This window comes from Sarcophilus harrisii, chromosome 1, assembly GCF_902635505.1.
Source record: "Sarcophilus harrisii chromosome 1, mSarHar1.11, whole genome shotgun sequence".
NCBI classification, from domain to species: domain Eukaryota; kingdom Metazoa; phylum Chordata; class Mammalia; order Dasyuromorphia; family Dasyuridae; genus Sarcophilus; species Sarcophilus harrisii.
In genome coordinates, this window is record NC_045426.1 from 543,752,601 (window position 1) to 543,772,137 (window position 19,537).

The 19,537-nt window shown below is 34.0% G+C and overlaps 1 protein-coding gene across 7 annotated transcripts in view; it reads left to right on the forward strand.

Annotated features, from left to right (window-relative positions):
* The window catches only part of KIF13A (kinesin family member 13A), a 247,494-nt gene that overhangs the window by 129,927 nt on the left and 98,030 nt on the right, over positions 1-19,537 (forward strand). For all 7 annotated transcript variants that reach the window (XM_031946800.1, XM_031946801.1, XM_031946806.1 and 4 more), the window contains 5 exons: positions 5,571-5,663; positions 8,927-9,107; positions 13,436-13,523; positions 16,586-16,720; positions 17,584-17,696. In XM_031946800.1, the coding sequence (XP_031802660.1) occupies positions 5,571-5,663; positions 8,927-9,107; positions 13,436-13,523; positions 16,586-16,720; positions 17,584-17,696 (610 nt within the window). The remainder of the gene's footprint in view (positions 1-5,570; positions 5,664-8,926; positions 9,108-13,435; positions 13,524-16,585; positions 16,721-17,583; positions 17,697-19,537) is intronic.

Below are 19,537 nucleotides of genomic sequence, written 5' to 3' on the forward strand. Positions count from 1 at the left end.
AAAGAATAGATTGAATTGAAAGAGAGTAGAAGATTTATTTGGTTACAGTTTGGCTCAAGGCAGAGATGTAGAAATGGGAGTTAGATACACAGAAATAATGGGGTGGAAATGAATACGATTGCCAAAAGAGAAAATGTATGGAATGGATGAGGACATGGAAATGATTAAATGATTAGATCAGAAATGGGCAAAGTACAGCTCACTTCAAGGATCAAATACTGCATCAATTAAGAATAATTTGCCTACTTCTGGATTAGAGTAGATTTGAAAGACTTGATTTTGGTTGATGCATCTTCTCAAGAAGATAGAAGACTTTTTGTAGCTTCCTTTAAAGACAGTATTCTAAATTGTTAGAGCATAAAACAAAGATATATGTTTTTCTTAAATGAACTTATAGAATAAATAGCCTCATTGAAACACTCCACTACCTTTTCCCATGATTTTTATCATGTATACTATCATGGGCAAGCCTTCTATCAAATACAGAGTATTTGCATTATACTCTATTACCTCTGATATAAAATGTACAATACAATATAAGAAGAATGTCTTCTACAAAGGAAAAAAACATCTTTTATTTGTACAAGTTTATGTAATCATTAAAATAAACTCTATAGACTTAACCATGCTATTTATTTGTATCTCTTTCACTGTGCCAAGATGTTACTGTAGATATGCATTAACAAGTAGTAGATTATTCCTTTGTTGACATATCTGTTCTTGGTCTGATGATTTATTTATTTAGCTAAATCTATTGTACTCTTCTGGAATATTTCAGTATCCCACAAAGGTGTTAAAAATCTATATTTGTCCTTGGAACAAAATGTAAATTCCAGCAAAGTTTATCTCATTGTCAGTCTCAGCAATTTTTAAAATACATATTCTAGCAGAAACTACTGAGGACAGAGTTTTCAGATAAACAAATATTCTCAAAACTTGAGAATAAATCTATCAAGGACCATTTATTAAGAGCTTACTGGGTGACAGGCACCATGCAAGGCAAGGCAATGTGATCACAAATACAAAAATAAGAGTCTTGACACTCAAGCACCTTCCATTCTGTCTAAAGAGATACTTGTGTACATAAGTATCTGTAATGTTTAGTCTATATTGGATTACTTGCTGTCTGTGGCAGGCAGGGAAGGAGAAAAATTTGAAATACAAGATTTTGCAAAGGTGAATGTTGAAAACTGTTTTTGCATTTAATTGGAAAAAAGCTACAAAATTGAAAAAAGTATGTGCAAAACAAGCTAATGCAAGATAATTTTGCAAGAGAGTTAATAGTAGATGGAAAAAACAGAAAAAGCCTCATGTTGGATGTGGCATTAGAAATAAAGACAGAAAGAAGCTTTCCAATCTTACAAAAAACAGGGAAGCAGACTTTGCTGTCAAGCATTCAGATGCAGATACCTTGTCCTAGTCAAAGGGGAAGAGGTGTCTCTTCCTTATATTTTCTACCTAAACTTTTAGTACTATCCCTTCTTACCTCTTTTATAACATGGCTCCATCATGCCCTTTCACATAACTTCAATCTTTCTTCCTCTATAAGCTATTTCTCAAGGTATGAATAGTCTCAGTTTTCCTCTAATCTAAAACAACCACTCTCACCGCAACCCTCTTCCTCCTACCACACACACACACACACACACCCCAAAACAACAACAACAAAAAAAACCCCAATCAACCCAAAAACCTTGCCTTCAACTCTGGTACTTCCTTAAGCTACACTACTATGACTTTCTGTTCCCTTTCACTCACAAACTTCTATGAAGAATACTATACACTTTCTGCCCCCAGTTTCTTACTATACACTTACTTTTTTTACTTCTAGCAATCCGGTTTCTTTCCGCAGAAATTTAGCCAAGCCCAAAGGCCTTTTTAATGCTTAATTCCCATATCTGCAGTTATAGACCACCTCCTCTGTGGCAGCTTCATTTTCTTGGCTTCCATATTTATTCTATAAGAAATAATGAGTAGACTGATTTCAAAAAAGCCTGGAAAGACATGAATTCAGGCTCACTGAAGTGAGTAGAAACAGGAGAAACTTATATTTAGTATCAGCAAGATTATGCAATAATCAACTGTGATGGTATTAGCTCTTCTCAGCAATGCAGTGATTTAATAACAATAGATTATGGGATGGAAAATGCCATCACCATCCAGAAAGAGATCTATGAAGATTGAATGTGGATCAAAGTATAGTATTTTCACCTTTGTTTGTTTGTTTGCTTTTTTCTCATGGTTTTTTCTGCCCTTTTGATCTGATTTTTCTTGAACAATATGACAAATATGGAAATATGTTTAAAAAGATTGCACATGTTTAACAAATTTCAGATTGTTTGCTTTCTTGGGGAAGGGGAAGGTAAGGGAGGGAGGGAGAAAGAAAAATTTGGGACACAAAGTCTTACAAAAGTGAATGTTTGAGTGAGTGCAGAACCACAAAGAGCAATGGATGGAAGCTGAAAGTAATAAATTTATACTTGATAAAAGGAAAAAATTTCCTAACAATGAGAGCTATCTAAAAGCAAAATGAACTACTATAGGATTCCTTGATTTGCACTGATGTAACACTACCAGAAGAATGTTGGTATTAAAAGGATAGTGTTCTGTGGCAATGGACAACTTGGAATTATTGAAATTGATGCAATATTTCCTAAATGTAATCTTTTCAATTTGGGACACAGTTCACTGTTTATCTATTATAACCCTTTTCTTATGTTTACATATATATTGACAAATGAACTCAAAAGCTTGCCAATTCATCTGCATGTCATTGTTTCAACAATAGGCATTTTCACTTTGTTTTTCTGGTTAGGCTGATTTCTTTTACATTAACTATGGATCTCTTTGAGAAGATAATGTATTGATTGATTTATTAATTAGAAAACTTATGTGGTATACAAATTACTATTTATTCAATAAAACAGATTTTTTCTTGGCTTCTTTTCAGCAGCTTTTTGATCTCCATGCCTTCATATTCCTGTATATATTTGACATGAATAAAATTGCACATCTAAATCAATCTAAAATTTAGAGTTCTCATTAATTCAGTCAGGTCTGTATAAATAAATGTATGTAGTTTTAATTGTTTTAATACTCATTCTTATCAAATTAATTTATATCAAAATGGAGAAGACATACAAAATCCTCTATTCAAAAATATCAAAGTAATTATTTAGGATTCTTATTTAAATATCTTTCCTTTATTTTAATCTTAGCCTAAGAGACTGTCACTCTCAGTTCCCATCATTCAACAAACATTACAAGTTATTTGCTTTTGACAGAACTGAAAATATCACATAAGAAAACAGTATCTTCTCTCATTCTAACCTATTTAAGCATAAGACTGGTCATGAGTTTACGGAAATATGTGTTGATACTTTATTGAATTGTTAATCTAGATCATTTTTGTAACATTCTTTCTGTGTAGAGCCTCTTTTACCAATTTAAGCAATTCATGTTTCATATCACTCCTCTGGAAACATTAGTGGTCATTGAATTGAGCATAGTTTTTGCAGCTTTCAAGTTATTTTTTTTTATGGTAGTATTAGAGTTGTTATACTATAAAAATCATTCTCCTGCGTAATTAAACTGTTAATCAGTTTATAAAGTTCTTAAAATTATTCAGTTTGTAATATTAATATAACAATGTAAATTATTCTTTTGTTTCTGCTCACTTTACATCAGTTCATATGTCTTTCTATGTCTCTTTGGAATCATTTATTTTTTCATTCCTTATACCACTATAATATTCCATATTCACATATACCACTGCTTATTCAATCATTCATCAATTGACAGGCATCCCCTTGATTTCTCCTTTTTTGCCATTACAAAAGGCATTGTTATAAATATTTTGTTAGATAAAGAATCTTTTCTTCTTTCTTTGCTCTCTTTGGAGTGTGTGTGTGTGTGTGTATTTTTTTTCCCCTGAGGCAATTAGGGTTAAGTGACGTGCCCAGGGTCACACAGCCAGAAAGTGTTAAGTGTCTGAGAACAGATGCCACCTAACTGCCCTGCTTAGCTGCCCCACTTTGGAGTACAATTCTAAGTTGTTTTTCAGAATGGTTGTATCTCTTAACAGATCCATTAACATTGCATCAATGTATCTATTTTCCCATGGATCTTCTAATATTCAATTAGTAAATAAATCCTTATTAAATACTTACTATGTTCTAAGCCTTTATCATTTTCCTTTTTTGTCATCTTTGCCACATTGATAGGTATAAAGTATAAAGCAGTATAAACTGCTTTAATGAGTAATCATTTAAAGCACATGTTTTTTAATATAGCTATAGAAAGCCTGAGTTTTCTTTCTTGCGGAGCTGACTGTTCTTACCTTTAAACCATCTGTCAATTGGAGAAATATCTTTTATTCTTATAAATTTGAGTTGATTCTCTATATTTCTTGAAAATGATACCTTTATTACAGAATATTTTCCTCAGTTGTTTTCCTTTTAATTATTTAATTATATATATATATATATATATAATATAATAATTAAAAGGAAATTATAGCTTTATTTGACTTGTTTGTACAAAACCCTTCAAAGTTTGAATCTCAAATCACCCTGTTTTAGTCTGTAATATAGTCTTAAACTATATTGCTCATTGAATTCCCAATCCCTATATTTATGCACACCTGCATTTTTTATTTCCTTCACAGGCTAACTGTACAATATTTCAGAGTCTGATTCTTTTTGTACAGCAAAATAACGGTTTGGTCATGTATACTTATTGTGTATCTAATTTATACTTTAATATATTTAACATCTACTGGTCATCCTGCCATCTAAGGGAGGGGGTGGGGGAAGGAGGGGAAAAATTGGAACAAAAGGTTTGGCAATTGTCAGTGCTGTAAAATTACCCATGCATATAACTTGTAAATAAAAAGCTATTAAAAAAAAAAAAGAAAAAAAAACTATATTGCTTCTGTTTCTCTTTGCTTTAAAGAGACTCCATTCATTTTGCCTCATGATTGTGAATTTCCACAAAGGTGAATAACTTATTCCTTCATCTCTTCCTCTTGAACAAGGAATACTCTTATATTGCTATATTCTAGTTGTTAGTATTTTTTCCCCCTGAGGCAATTGGGGTTAAGTGACTTGCCCAGCGTCACACAGCTAGTTAAGTGTTAAGTATCTGAAGGCAGATTTGAACTCAGGTTCTCCTGACTTCAAGACTGGTGCTCTATCCTCTGCACCACCTAGCTGCCCCCATTATTTTTATGAAGCCATATTTATGAACCCCCAAGTTAAATATTTCTAGTTCTCTTATTAGTTATGGTTCATCCATTGGTTTATGAATATCAGAAACATTATAATTCCGTCTCCTTTTGCCAATAATTATCTCCAGGGGATTACAGATCACCTCTTCTGCTAGTCTTCCTGTCAGCATTTCTATGTTGATGTGTCTGTAACTTCTCTTGTACAAATATTTCACCTTGTTCAAAAGCAGTTATTTTTTCTTTGTAGTTAGAAATGTTTTCACTCTGCTGTATGTAGAAGAACATTGCTCATGTTTTCAGGGGGTTGGTTATTAACTAATTCCTTAGTCTTCTTTTTTGGCAGGTCAAGAAGTAGTTTTCAAATGCCTGGGAGAAGGAATTCTTGAAAAAGCCTTTCAAGGATACAATGCTTGTATTTTTGCCTATGGGCAGACAGGTAAGAATTTTCACTTTGTATTTATATGTAAAAATATACCTTTATGATCAGCAAGTGTTACATATCAAAGCTTGATTTATTGTTTTGTTGATTAAACTTAAGAAAATTATAGAGAAAATATTAATAACGAAGATTAAACTCCAAAGGGCTTCTGGACTTGAGCAAATGATGGAGAAAATGTTACTAATGCAGACTAAATTTAAAGTGTGTTGTTAATACTTTTTTTTTCCTTGGAAAGCTGGTTGTTGAACATTTACCGGCATGTTCCTGACTGGAAGGGATCTCAAACATCATCTTGCCCACTAGCTTCATCTTTACAAATGAAGATTAACAATGGTCCATAAAGTACTCTAGAAAAGTGAAGTATTATTATTTGGTTAAATAGATATTATTGATTTCATTGTAATGTAATCTCAGTATAATTTCATTGATATGTCTTCCTTCCAACAAGATTGCAACCAAGCCATATCTCATTTTGTGCTACTCTGGCACATGCCCTTCAATAGGGTCCTCCCACAGGGATTTTATATTGGAAACCTTCCTTAAGCTTTTGACATTGTACAAAACCAACAAAGCTTGTGTGATATTTGAGATTATCCCTTGCCTTTGGCAAGAAGACCATTCCATCTCCTTTCCCAACTATACAGCTCTAGTGATAACTTTTATGCTACTGTTTCTGTAAAATTCCCAATATTATTACTGACCAAAAATATTTTTATTTAGTTCTCCACATTTTGCTAATTAACCTAATTGTCACACAGGTAGTTAAATGTAATCAGATCTTGATTATTTGTTTTAATTAAACATGTTGAGAATTATTTAACTACAATTTGTCTGCTTGGAGTGATGGTTGATGGTAAGGACTTTGTTGATGGTCCATTTCACTTTTTTCTGCTTTGTATTTATTTTCAGACACTCCACTTTCCCAATAGCATCTGCACTTGATATTTAGAATTAGTTTCCTGGTATGGATTATACAGAAAACTTAGATTTTATTGTAAAGAAAAACATTTTACAATCATAGATCTACAGGATGTAGTCCAATTCTCTCATTTTACAGAGAAGGAAACTGAGGCTCAGAGAAATTGAATGATTTTCCTAAGATCACAGTGGTAGTAAGTAACAGAATCAGAATTTGGATTCAAGTCCTATTCAAGTTCCATAGTTTTTCTATTGTACATGGTGTTTCCCTTGAATTGTAATGGAAAGGAGATTGTATTGGAATCAGGAAATCTGTGTCTAGTTTGTTTGTCCATGAGTATTTAAGTCTTTATCTCAATAACTTAATATATCTATAAAATGGGGAGTAATTATGCATTCTCTTCTTATCCCACATAGTTATTTTAAAGATCCAATAAAGTAAGAAATGTCAAGTCAACAGCTATTTATATATTAAGTGCCAACTCAGTATGCGGGCTCTATACTAAGCTTCAGGAATACAAAAAGAGGCAAAAAGAAAGCTTTTGAGAAGCTCATCATTTAATAGGGGTAACAACAAAGGTGTATATAAGATAAACTACACATAATCACAGAAGGAAGGCACTATCTTAAGGAATTTGGAGAAGGCTTCTTGGAGAAGGCGGGATTTTAGCAAGGACATGTTTAGGAATATTTATCCTTGATAATTAGGTGTGAAATACACTGGCCAGACTCACGGTAGGCACATGATAGTTTTTAATAAAATTGATAATGTTATCCTATGTCATCTTTTAGACACCTGATTCATCATCTAATATTGAGTATGAAAACAATTAATGAGAGAGCCAGTAAAATGTTTTGAGGATACTGGGAAGTTTCAGAATCTATAAGGCTGCATGCCAAATTTTAAATCTAATTTAAAGCTTTTTATTGTTCACTCTTTTCTATTCTCTCCAACTCTTCCTGACCCCATTTGGAGTTTTCTTGACAAAGATACTGGAGTGTTTACTATTTGCCTTTCCAGCTCATTTTACTGATGAGGAAACTGAGGCAAACAGGGTTAAGTGACTTGCTCAGGGTGGTCATACAGCTAGTAAGTGTCTGAAGCTGAATTTGAACTCACATCTTCCTGACTCCAGGCCCAGGATTAGCCTGCATCACCTAGCCATCCCAATTTAAAACTATAAGATACAAAATTTATGAAAGTTAATAAACATTCGTTAAGTGCCTGTTTTGTCAGTAATTGTACATATAAAGAAGGACAAAATGCCATCCCTGTCCTCCAGAAACTCATAGCATGGGAGAGTACAATGCAGTCTTCCTTCATTATCCAAATACAGTGATAATTATAAAGGGATATATTCAAGCACTATTATGACAGAAAATGTTTGCTCATTCATTGTTTGCCTTTCTGCAACTAAATATGTTATTTATTTATTTATTTATTTTTGATGAGGTAATTGGGGTTAAGTGACTTGCCTGGGATCATACAGCAAGTAAGTATTAAGTGTTGGAGACTGGATTTGAACTTAGGTTCTCCTGACTTCAGGGCCAGTGCTCTACTAACTGCCCCCCCAATTAAATATGTGATACTTTTTTTTTTGTCTTCCTGTAAAACTGTTTTATAAAATAATCAGGAAATAATCTATTTTTTTTTGTCCTAAAAATTTCTTCTGATCCAACCTGTGATTTATAAAAACATTATAGTCATTTTATAGACTGTTAAATGGTACCGATTTCTGTCTCTTTTTCCTTATATTGATTCTGATTATTCTCCCCACCAACGAAAAATAGATTTTCCCTAGAGTGAATTGAATTGTTGAATTGAATTGTAATTCACCAGTTCACAAGCATTTATCAAGAACTTGGTCTAGGCCAGGCTCAGCACTGGGGACATACAAAGGCAAAAATGAAATGACCTTTGCCCTCAAGAAGATTCTATTACATCAAGGGAAAGAGTATGTTCCAGGTATATATAAAATGACCTAAGGGGAGGGGTAAGCAGGAGGCATGAGAAGATAAAGTTAATAGTATCAGCCTCAGGTAGGAGGGTTTGAGGCAAGCTTTAAAGGAAATTAGAAGAGATGAACAGGAAATTCATTCCAGGCCTAGAAAGATAGCTTATGCAAAAGTATGGAGATTACCCATGAATTGTTGGCTTGGAGGAGAATAATGAAATATCCTTACTTATCTGAATAATGTGCCATTTTGGTCCTTAAAAATGAAAATCATATATTAAATACCCACAGAAACCTATATAGAACATATAAGTACATTTAGAAATCCATATCATTTATTTTTCCCACCTTTTCCATCTTTACCTCTTTCTGATTGCTTTTCTCTAGGTTCAGGAAAATCCTTCTCAATGATGGGCAATGCTGAGCAGCTGGGCTTAATTCCACGGCTTTGTTGTGCTTTATTTCAAAGGATCTCTTTGGAACAAAATGAATCACAGATCTTTAAAGTTGAAGTGTCATACATGGAAATCTATAATGAGAAAGTTCGGGATCTTTTAGACCCCAAAGGGTAAGTCATTTGGAAATTAGACATTTTAAAATCCTATAATAGAGATCATAAATTAAAATAATCTTGGTGTTAAAAAAAAAAGCTTCAATATAGTTTGTTATATATTACAACTCTGGCTCCTGTTAACTTGAATTTGATACTTTCTGATTATAACGATTTCTTGTGTCTACCATGTATCAATCTCCAAGACATTCTCCTACCATTATCAATGATGTGAGTCCATAGTTTAGTTTTTTTTTTTTCTCTCTGATTCTTGCCATCCTCTTTGTCTATTCTAATGTTAATTTTTACAATCCAACTGATACTTTGGTCTTATAGTTCTTAACTTCTGATTTCTATTGTTATGCCACAGTCTCTTTGAACTGTTCTACTTCAGTTTCCCTGTACTGGTTTCCCTTGTCTCAGTTTCCTTAACTGTTCTGCCTCATCCCCTTAGTTGTGAAACCCCACTCTGGTCCATTAAGACTGAGGACCATTTGCTCTAGGGTTGTTAATTGCTAATGTAAGACTCAAGATAAGGGGGAATTCAGACTTCCTGACTCTTTCCGTCCTCAAGAATTTACTTCTGTTTATTCAGACATCCTGACTCAGGCTTTTAGTAGGAATTTATGGCCTCCCCCCATCCTGACAGAGCCAAATGGATCTGTGAACAAGTTTCCTGCTTCTTTCCCCTTCCTTTGTTTGTAAAAAAAGGTATATAAGGGATTGGAATTCTCCCATACATTGCTGGATTCTTTGAGATGACAGTCTCATCCAGTCCTGGAACCAACATGGATCCATTGGTCCCAGTATATCTCTCCGTTTAATAAACTATTGAATTGGTCTCTAATCTCTGTCTGGCTGGATACTTTGAGATGAGAGTCCTGTCCAGTCAATTATGCTCTCCAATTAATAAAATATTAAAAACTCTCTAATCTCTCTCCTGCCTCAGTTTCTCCAGCATTACATTATATGTACTCTGACGCTTAATAGAATAGTCACTTCTTCAACACCTCACAGCCAAACATAATACTCATTGTTTCCTGACCTGTTTCTGTCTCTTCTTTCCTCTATATATCTCTGATGCTTGGGAGAAAAAAAAAACTACCAAAACTCCTTTCCCATCTTCCCTTTTGAAATCTTTCCTTAAAGTTCCACTTCAGGTGCCTATTTACTTCAGGAAGACTGTCTTGATTTCCACTAACTAGATAGTGATTCCTCCTTTCATCTTTTATTCCATTTTATTTGAACTCTCTAAAGCACTTAGCATATTCCAACTTGTTATAAAGTTATTTGTCTACCTGTCCTAATTCCCCTTCTATAATGTAAAATAAGGACTGTATCCGTGTTTCATCGTTGCATCATTGCACATAGTAAAGTGTCATTTACTCATGAAGTGCTGAATGAGTGTTCAATTAATTTATTAAGATCTCATAGGCTGCTCAAAGCTCATCAACATCGGCTTAAAATAAACTGTCTACATGCCACTTGTTGAGAATTTTAATGTCCCAAGTCTTACAAGAACCACTATTTTTTTTTCCTAATGCAGTATAATCAAAGAACTTTTTTCTGGGAGAGTCATCTAACCTTGCAGTAAAATAGAAAATAGTTCTGTTGCTGAAGTGATAGAGAATTTGAGCTTTCATAATCAAGGCAGTTCTTTAAATATATTATGTAGAACAGATCTTTTTATGTTAGAAATGAATCACATTTCTTTTACCATTATTAACTTTTAACAGTGAAGATTGCATTATATTAGACATAAAAACAAAAGCTCTTGCACGATATTGGTGACATACAATCACAGTCATGGATAACAGTGAAATTGAGCAATCACTGGAAAACTCTAGAATTACTTTTCTAAGTTCTATAGATTTCCACCAAAAGGATCCATGTGTCACATAAGCCTAGACTGAAAATTGGATATGGTTGCTATAAGACAATTTTTTCTAAGATGATATAACTCAATTCTTTCTTTGTAAAAAATATGATAAATGACATAGTATCTCATTGAAACCTAAAATTGTTTAATTTTCAAGTTATTCTCACATGCTCAGAAAAGGCTTGTAGACTTGAAAGGTGATAAAGAGCAGAGAACTGTGAAAAAGAGAACACAATTTAGTCAAGAAGATTCTCCCCTTTTGGGTAGCTAGGTGGCTCAGTGGATAGAGCACCAGCCCTGAAGTCAGGAGACTTGAGTTCAAATCTGGTCTCAGATACTTAACATTTCCTAGCTGTGTGACTCTGGGCAAATCCCTTAACCCCAATTGCCTCAGCAAAAAAATTCTCTCCTTTCCTTTCAATCTTAACTCTACTGACTTACTATTTAAAAGACCCAGTAGATTAACCTCACAGTCTCAAAGTTTATCTGGTCAATCCTTATTGTAGTTAATATATATACAATTATGTCCCATCTTTCTGGATCCCACCAAAGTATTGTTTTATCATATGCCCAATGCCTGTTAAACCCATGTGAATTCAGCTATATCTGCTGTCTTCGAGTGATGGCTGCCCCTTGGCCAATGGTCTGTGAGGACTGAGGTTGGGTTGAACCCATTGCTCAGTTTTTTTGTATTCCTCAGAGTGACAACTGGGTTTTAAGGGAGGAATTCCCTCTTTAAGTTAGATTCTTTTCAAATAATAATAAAGTAATAGTATATTTAATCAATTTTTTTGTGGTGAAAGCACTAATGAACAGTAAATATAATTAACTTATATCTGTAAAATAAGGTCATGAATATGTCATCATTGACAAAAGGTTCTTTGCCTGTATTTTTCTGCTTAAAGATAACCTCAGAGAAGGTTAGGCTTCTAATAAGAAAGACTTAAAAGCCAGCAGAATGAAGGGCTTTTCAAGGGCAATTTTGATTGTAAATAATTTCACCTTTCATGCTGACTTTAGATCCTTATTCCTTTGTTGGATTCTCCTATGACAACTTATTTCTCACCACATATTCATTTAGGTGGATAAGGTTATCTATAATTTCATCAGTGTAAGTGCTTCTTAGAAGATATTCATGAACACTCTAAATTAGTTTAATGAATCAGTCACCAAAAAAATTTATTACCTGGTGACTAACCCTGTCTCTGGTGATGAGCCTCTTTGGATTTAGCTAGGTTAGTCCTCAGATGACAAGTATATAGCCTGTTTATTGTCAAGGTTACATATAAATCTTTTCCAGATTAGCAGGACTTGCCAGAGCCCTCCTCACTCTGATGAGGCATCAAAGAAAGAGTATAAGCAAGCCAATGTAGATTCAGAAGAAATAAAATCATCTTACCATTTTTGCATGTTCTTCCTCTCCCAAGATTCTATTGTACTAATGACCTACAGTAGGTATAAAATGTAAAAATTAAGGATTCTAGATATGCAACTTGAGTGATCTGATGGTAGTAATAAGTAGCAGGAAGCCTTGCACAAATAAATATTTTTAAATTTTGATTTGTGGTAAAGATTCTGGTGATAAAAATCTATGGGTTCAGTCTTCTCAGTATGTGAAATAAAGGGATTCAAGGAGACAGTGTTAGGGCATAAGGAAGTCTGAAGCCCACAAATTCTTCCCAAATAGGCTGTATTTTCTGACCTTTTTTAAGAATACAGAAGAGAAATCTTTCAATGAGAAACTTTCACTAGGCCAAAGGCCCCATGCTGATGGATTTTAGCTAATCTTGACCTAATATTCCTTTCTGATCTATGGGAAGAATGAACTAAAAGAGCAAAATTAATGTGGATATACTATGAAGTAGATGAAAGATCAGTGGATATGGAATCAGAAAATCTATGTTCAAGTCTTATTTCTGTCTTTAGTAGTCACTTTGCTTTTCTAAATCTGTTTGTTTTCTATCAACAAAACACAGGGATAAGCTTAGATAACCTCCAAAGTCCAGTTTTCAAATTTTGAAATTCTACATGATCAAATTATCTTTTTTTGCATCCATTGCCACTAAGCATTAGGCAGATTGAATTCTATTTGGTAATTTTATCTTATTTATCTTTCTATTTAATCTTGTCTATGTGTATTTGAATTTTTTAGAATTCTTCCAGCAAATCAAACTAATGAATTAAGTATTTTAGCAACACTGGTTTGTTGTTGTTTTCTTTTTGCTTTGGTAAGGAAAATGTATTTTTAAAGCAAAAATAGTTTTATTTTAGTAAACCAAAATAAAGTAATTTTTAAGAATTTATTATCAATTTCTTTTTGTAACTAACTTTTAAAATAATTAACTTTTCTAATCTTTTGCAATTACCACTCTAATTTAGAAATATATTAAGAAATAGCAGTGACATTTTCAAGTGTAAAATACTATCTATTCTTTTCTTTCTTTCTTTCTTTTTTTAAATCCTGAAGGAGCAGGCAGTCCCTTAAAGTCCGAGAGCATAAAGTCTTGGGGCCTTATGTAGATGGCCTATCTCAACTGGCTGTTACTAGCTTTGAGGTAAGTATAAGCATTTATAAGAAACTACCAGTTTTGGCAAAGGATGAAAAGGTCAGAGGAAAAAGATATTGGCTACTGGTACTACTGCAGCTGATGTGCAGAATATTGAATCTAGTTTAATACACAATTCATTTTGCAAAAACACAGTACATTGCCTATCAATTTACTTATGCAAATTTCATGGGAAGATATGAGTTCCAATGTTTTGTGGTTGCTGAACACATAAGATATCATTTTTCACTCTATTAAACTGCTTTTCCTAAGCTTATTAATGACTTCCTACTAGGCAAACCTCATAGTCTTTTCTCAAAATTCTTTCTCCTTGGTTTCTCTACTATATTTGACACTGTGAATAATCCATTCTCTCCTTCTTGAAACTGTTTTTTCCATTGGCTTCCATAAATCATATTGTCCTAGTTCTTCTTCATCTATACTCACTTCTTCTTTATCCCTCTATCAGTACCTTTTTTCCCTTATCTCACCCTTCATTTTCAGTGTCCCAGAGGTCTTATCCTAGATGCTTTTTTCTTATCCTTCTTTAGTGATTTTGGTGTTTATTGTTACAAATTTAACTAATAGTATCTAGGATGACATCTTACAAATTTGTCTCTAACTCAATTCTTATGTTCTGCTCCTGTATTTCCAAATGCCTGCAGGATATGGCTACTTGAATATCCTATCATTACTTTGAATTTAGCATAACTAAAACTTATTCTGCATCCCTTTTACCTTCCTCCAAAAAAATAGCCTGCCAATCAACCAAACATCTAAGTTTCCTTTCCAGAACCATTTTTATCAGTGATATCACCACTCTCCTGGTACCTCAGACATTAATACTCATTCCTCTTCTCAGCAACAATTAAATCATATCACTTCTTTGAAAATAAATCCATCCTTTCTGCCTGGAATGTCACAGTATATTGTCTCTGCTTCTAATCTTTTTCTGCTTCTAGTTTGACACTCACTACTATCCCATTGGTCTCTTAAAGCACTATTTGATCATATCAATCTTTTTCAGAGCTCACAATAGCAGCACTGAATAGTAGTAAGAACTTTAGAAGGTGGTGGGAGAGATCTGGTTCAAATCTTGCCTCTAGCACTTACTAATTGTGTGACCCTGCAAGATCTTAACTTAACTGAACCTGGGCTTTTGTATGAAGTGGGTTTAATGTACAAAAGTAACTATGACCATTTTCTGCCTTCATGGTGTACTGCTCCATCTTCCACACTAGACTACAGATAATTCCTAAAAGAAGATAAACCACACATAGATAGATAGATAGATAGATAGATAGATAGGGATCATGAATCCTAATTTTCACCATGTCTTTTTTCACCCTAGTTCTACAGAAATGGAAAAGATGGGAATTAGAAAATTGTCTGTTTTTTATCAGGAAGACTGAATAATTAATTCTGCATCTTTCTAACAGGTTTCATTACATAATCATCTGTTGAGAGATTAAAATAAAATCAGAAATGATCAATCTACATCCCTATTCTTTTTTTGTTTCTTAGTCTGTAGACACAATAGGAATAATTTTTTATGGTTGTTGAGGATTTAAAGTATCTGACACAAGGTCTCATTAACTATAAGTTCGAAAAAGATAACTTAAGAGGAAACAAAATCACTGGGATATATACTCTGAAAATTCATTCAGACATTAAAGGAACCATTAAGTAGTCACTATATTTAAGGTATTGACCTTCTTGATAATGGATATAATTTTTTTTACTCTAGAAAATTTTCAGAAGCCCAACTATTTAATTTTTTAAAAACCCTTTAAACATTTTTGCTTTATAGGAAAGAAAAGTATTTTGTCCTTTTGTAATAGCTAGACTTCTTTCATACTCTTCTATAAAATAAAGTCTTTAATATTTTAAATTTGTTTAATATATTAATTTGCTTATATTTCTAAATTATGAGTATACCTCCTTTGGTAAGGAAGGTGAATTCCTTAAAAATCAGGGGTTAATTGAATGTCTACTTCTAATCTAATTTTAAATGATTTAGTATTTACTATTTAAAAGAACTCTAGAATGAATCTCCTTTCTTTAAAAAAAAAAAAATCATTCTAACTTAATCTGCTTCCAAAGTTGAATTTTCGCTTAACTGTTCTTAAAACAGTATACACTTGTATTCTTTTGTCAACTTCTTTGACACTTCTTGTAAGACTAAAATTTACCTCATGAAACTCAAATAATTATTAGATGTGGGGAAAAAAAAAACAAACTTGTAAATTATCTCATCCAACTTCCCCAAAATCATATAGATGCTAGCTGTCTAAGAATAGACTTGAACCCAGGACTCCTTGCTCTAAGTCTACTGCTTGCTCTGTCTTATCTTGTTGTTTCCTAAATTCATCTCTTATCAATGAATTCATTTTGGAAGTTCTCAAACCAATCCAGAATGGGAGGAGAAAAAAACAAGTAGTTGTTAAAGTGGATGGCTCTTTCTCCTTTCATTTTCATCCCTGTTTTCATACAAATCCCACTATTTCAGAAAAACATTAGCCAAATCAGCCACATAGGGATAAAGATTGAATGTAATCACCTTTGGTATTGAAACATTGTCTCAAAGTGAGGTAATCACTTCAGCCAATTAAATGATTATAGCTCTAGACTAGTGCTGCCCAGAGCGTCCATTCATCACCTTCTGTAATTAATCTTCTTAAATGAATGTGTATTGGGCTGATAGAAAGACACTAAAACCAAACACGTTCAGAAGCAGTGGAGCCCCAGTGCCTAGAAGATGAGCTTTAGGAATTCATTGTTAATTGCATCCTAGAACATATTTAGAGAAACTTGAAAAACAGAAGCATGTAACTGATAAGAAAAGAATGGATAAGAAAGATATTCTAAATATAAAATTTTTGAAAGCAGATTTGCACAGTGAAGGGAAGGGAAGATGGGAATGAAAGTTCAAACCAGGTTTTGACAAGATCCGAGGGAAGGGAATACTTCTACAAAGGAGATATGTTGCTGATATAGCAGAAGGAAAATTAGTGTTCAGACTTGTAGTATTCTCTTTTCTTTAGAACCCTTTCTTTGTGTTTCTGCCCTAGGATATTGAGTCATTGATGTCTGAGGGAAACAAATCTCGAACAGTTGCGGCAACTAACATGAATGAGGAAAGCAGTCGCTCCCATGCTGTCTTCAACATTATAGTCACACAGACATTGTATGACTTGCAGTCTGGAGTAAGTGGGAGCCATGAAGCTGTGGAGACAATAGAATACTATATGGATGAAATAATTCATAACATGGTCAGGGACTGGGATTCATATTGCATGTCTGCCTCTGACTTGATGAAGACTTGATTAGGATAGTTGACCTCCCATAGCTTTATTTAATCCAGAGTTTTATAATCAAGACCAGCAAGAATCTTGAGGGCTCGTCCCTGGAGGACATGGCAATAATATTATATAAATAGCAAATGAAATGAAAGGGAATCCCTGCCTGCAATGCCATCTAGATCTTTGTTTTACAAAGAACTAAGGAAATCTATGGGAAAAACAAAATGTAATCCAGAATGTCATTTTTCTAAAGAAAAAAGCCTATTTACTTTACTTTGCAAGAGGCTTTATAAAATGTACAACATGCAACATCCAACTGGGAATAATTCTAAAGTTTCCAAGTAAAAGTTGTTTTTTTTGTTTTGTTTAGTTTTATTTTTTTTAATTTCATGATAGGGTTTAAAAGAAACATTTCTTGGCAAGCTTATCAGTCTTCTCCAGTTTGAACTGTTAGGAGATAGAGATTTTTTATTACATATACAAATCTCTCAGATTTCCTTGTAGGAACCCTGAAAAATTAAAGCCATGATGAAATGACATATTTCTGCACCAATCTAAAATCTGGTTGGGTTAATTCCTTCCCTAAATCACCAATGTGTAGATTTAAAGTCTGACTTCTTTGGAAATTTTTTTTTTCTTTTTTGAGTAGGGGCAGGGATACAGGTTTCTTTTTTAATTGGCACAAACATCAATGCTACCAGGTTGTTGTTTTCTGTGTGGTTTTATGCCTTAACATTTATTGCCTGCTTCCTGTTTCTACCAACTAGAATTCGGGAGAGAAAGTCAGTAAGGTCAGCCTGGTAGACTTGGCTGGAAGTGAAAGAGTGTCTAAAACAGGAGCCGCTGGGGAGCGTCTGAAAGAAGGCAGCAACATAAACAAGTAAGAGAGCTGTTGCAAAAACACCTTTCATGAGTCCAGACTCCCAGCTGAGCGTGGTGCTCTGGTGCCAGGATGCCTTGGGGCACTTCTTGTCAAGGGCTGGATGGTTCTGATGCAGCTTGTCCCAAAGACTCAGTAACCTTGGGTAACAGCTAGAATGGTGAAAACAAAGCACGGAGTCTACCTTGGGGATGCATGATGGCTTCCCTAGGGCTGAGGACAGTGCTTAAGAGGGGGAGAAGAAGGGAAATGTGTGGTCAGAAGTATATATTTCCATGTCCATTACTTTACAAAAGAGAGCTATTCCTGAGAGGTTGTGTGTAAAACTGGGTCATGTTTTAAATGCAGTAGAGTAGTTTACTCTTAGTTTTAAAAAAAAATTCATAAATTAACAAGCCTTTGTTAAGTACCTGTTGCATGCCATTGAGTTGGTGTTAGGGATGCAATGACAAAAGTGAAACAGAAGCCAAAACTGTCGGAATTGTTACATGTTGCGTTTTGTCATCATGGGATTTGCTTGTATGTGCATATATACAATTTTCCAGAAAGTTATCTGCTATTTGGTACATGGGTGATTTGGGGGCAAGTCGTTTAAATCTTTCTAGGACTGAGACAGTGACTTAGTTGTAAACGATGTATTTGTAGAGATCTCAAAAGCTCTAACTTTCTCAGTTCCATGTATTACCAGTACAAATGTTCCAAAGTGAAGTGAGTCTGTATTTGAAGATTATGTTGGGCACATTGTGATTTTAATTAGCAGTGATTTGTAAACAGAAGTGAAATATTCTGTCTCTGACAGGCCTTTCCCAAAGGGAAAGACAGCTTCCTTGGAGGAGTTCATCTAATAGGCACTTTGTCTTCTTTCATAACAAAGGATTATTTTCCCCCTATTTCATGACAAGACATTAAATAACTCCATTTGGGGAGCTGAGTGCTATTTCAACATAGCATTTTCACTCTTTTTGTTGTTATTTGCCTGCATTTTATTTTCTTTCTCGCTTTTTTTCATGTGTAATTTGATTTTTCTTGTGCATCAAGATAATTGTATAAATATGTATACATACATTGGATTTAACATTAAAAATAAAACGCACTTGGCAGAATAGCACTGTTCTATTAGGAGCAGAGAAGTAGAACGGCAGAAGGTGAGGGGGATTAAGCAAGACAAGAGTGCTGCCTTTCTCTAGGCTTGGCCAACTTGTTACCGGGCTCTGGAGTTTGTATTGAGGTTCCGGGTTCCTGTGAAATGCTGATATCATGTGACCTTTCTAGTCTTGTCTCTTCTTACTCCTATCCCTTCCATGTGCTTTACGTACTATCCAAACTTGTCTATTTGTGGTGCCCTGGACATTCCCCATTTCTACCTTCTACCATTCACACTGTCTCCTCTGCCTTGAATATCCTTCTTTCTACCTCTTTTTAGCCTCCTGAATTACTATTATCCAAATGCTTCATGCTCCTTGAAGCTTTTACTATTCCTACATTCCCAATTATTAACTCCTTTTTCTCCTTTGTACCTCACAAAGTACTTTGCTTACACCTTTATGGACTTAGCTTGTATTCTTTTATGTTACAGTAATATTTTCCCTCCTCTGACTATAAGTGCCATAAAACAACTGTGGCCCAGTGCTGCACCTGAAGTCTGGAAAAGCTGCATTCAAATCCTACCTCATGTACTAGTTGTTTGACCCTGGACAAGAACCTTAATCTTGGTCTGTCTCAACTTCCTGAACTTTAAAATGTGGATGATGATAATAGCATCTACCTCCCAGGATTATAGTGAAGATCAAATGAGAGAATATTTGTAAAGTGCCTGGCCCATAGTAGTGCTTAATAAATGC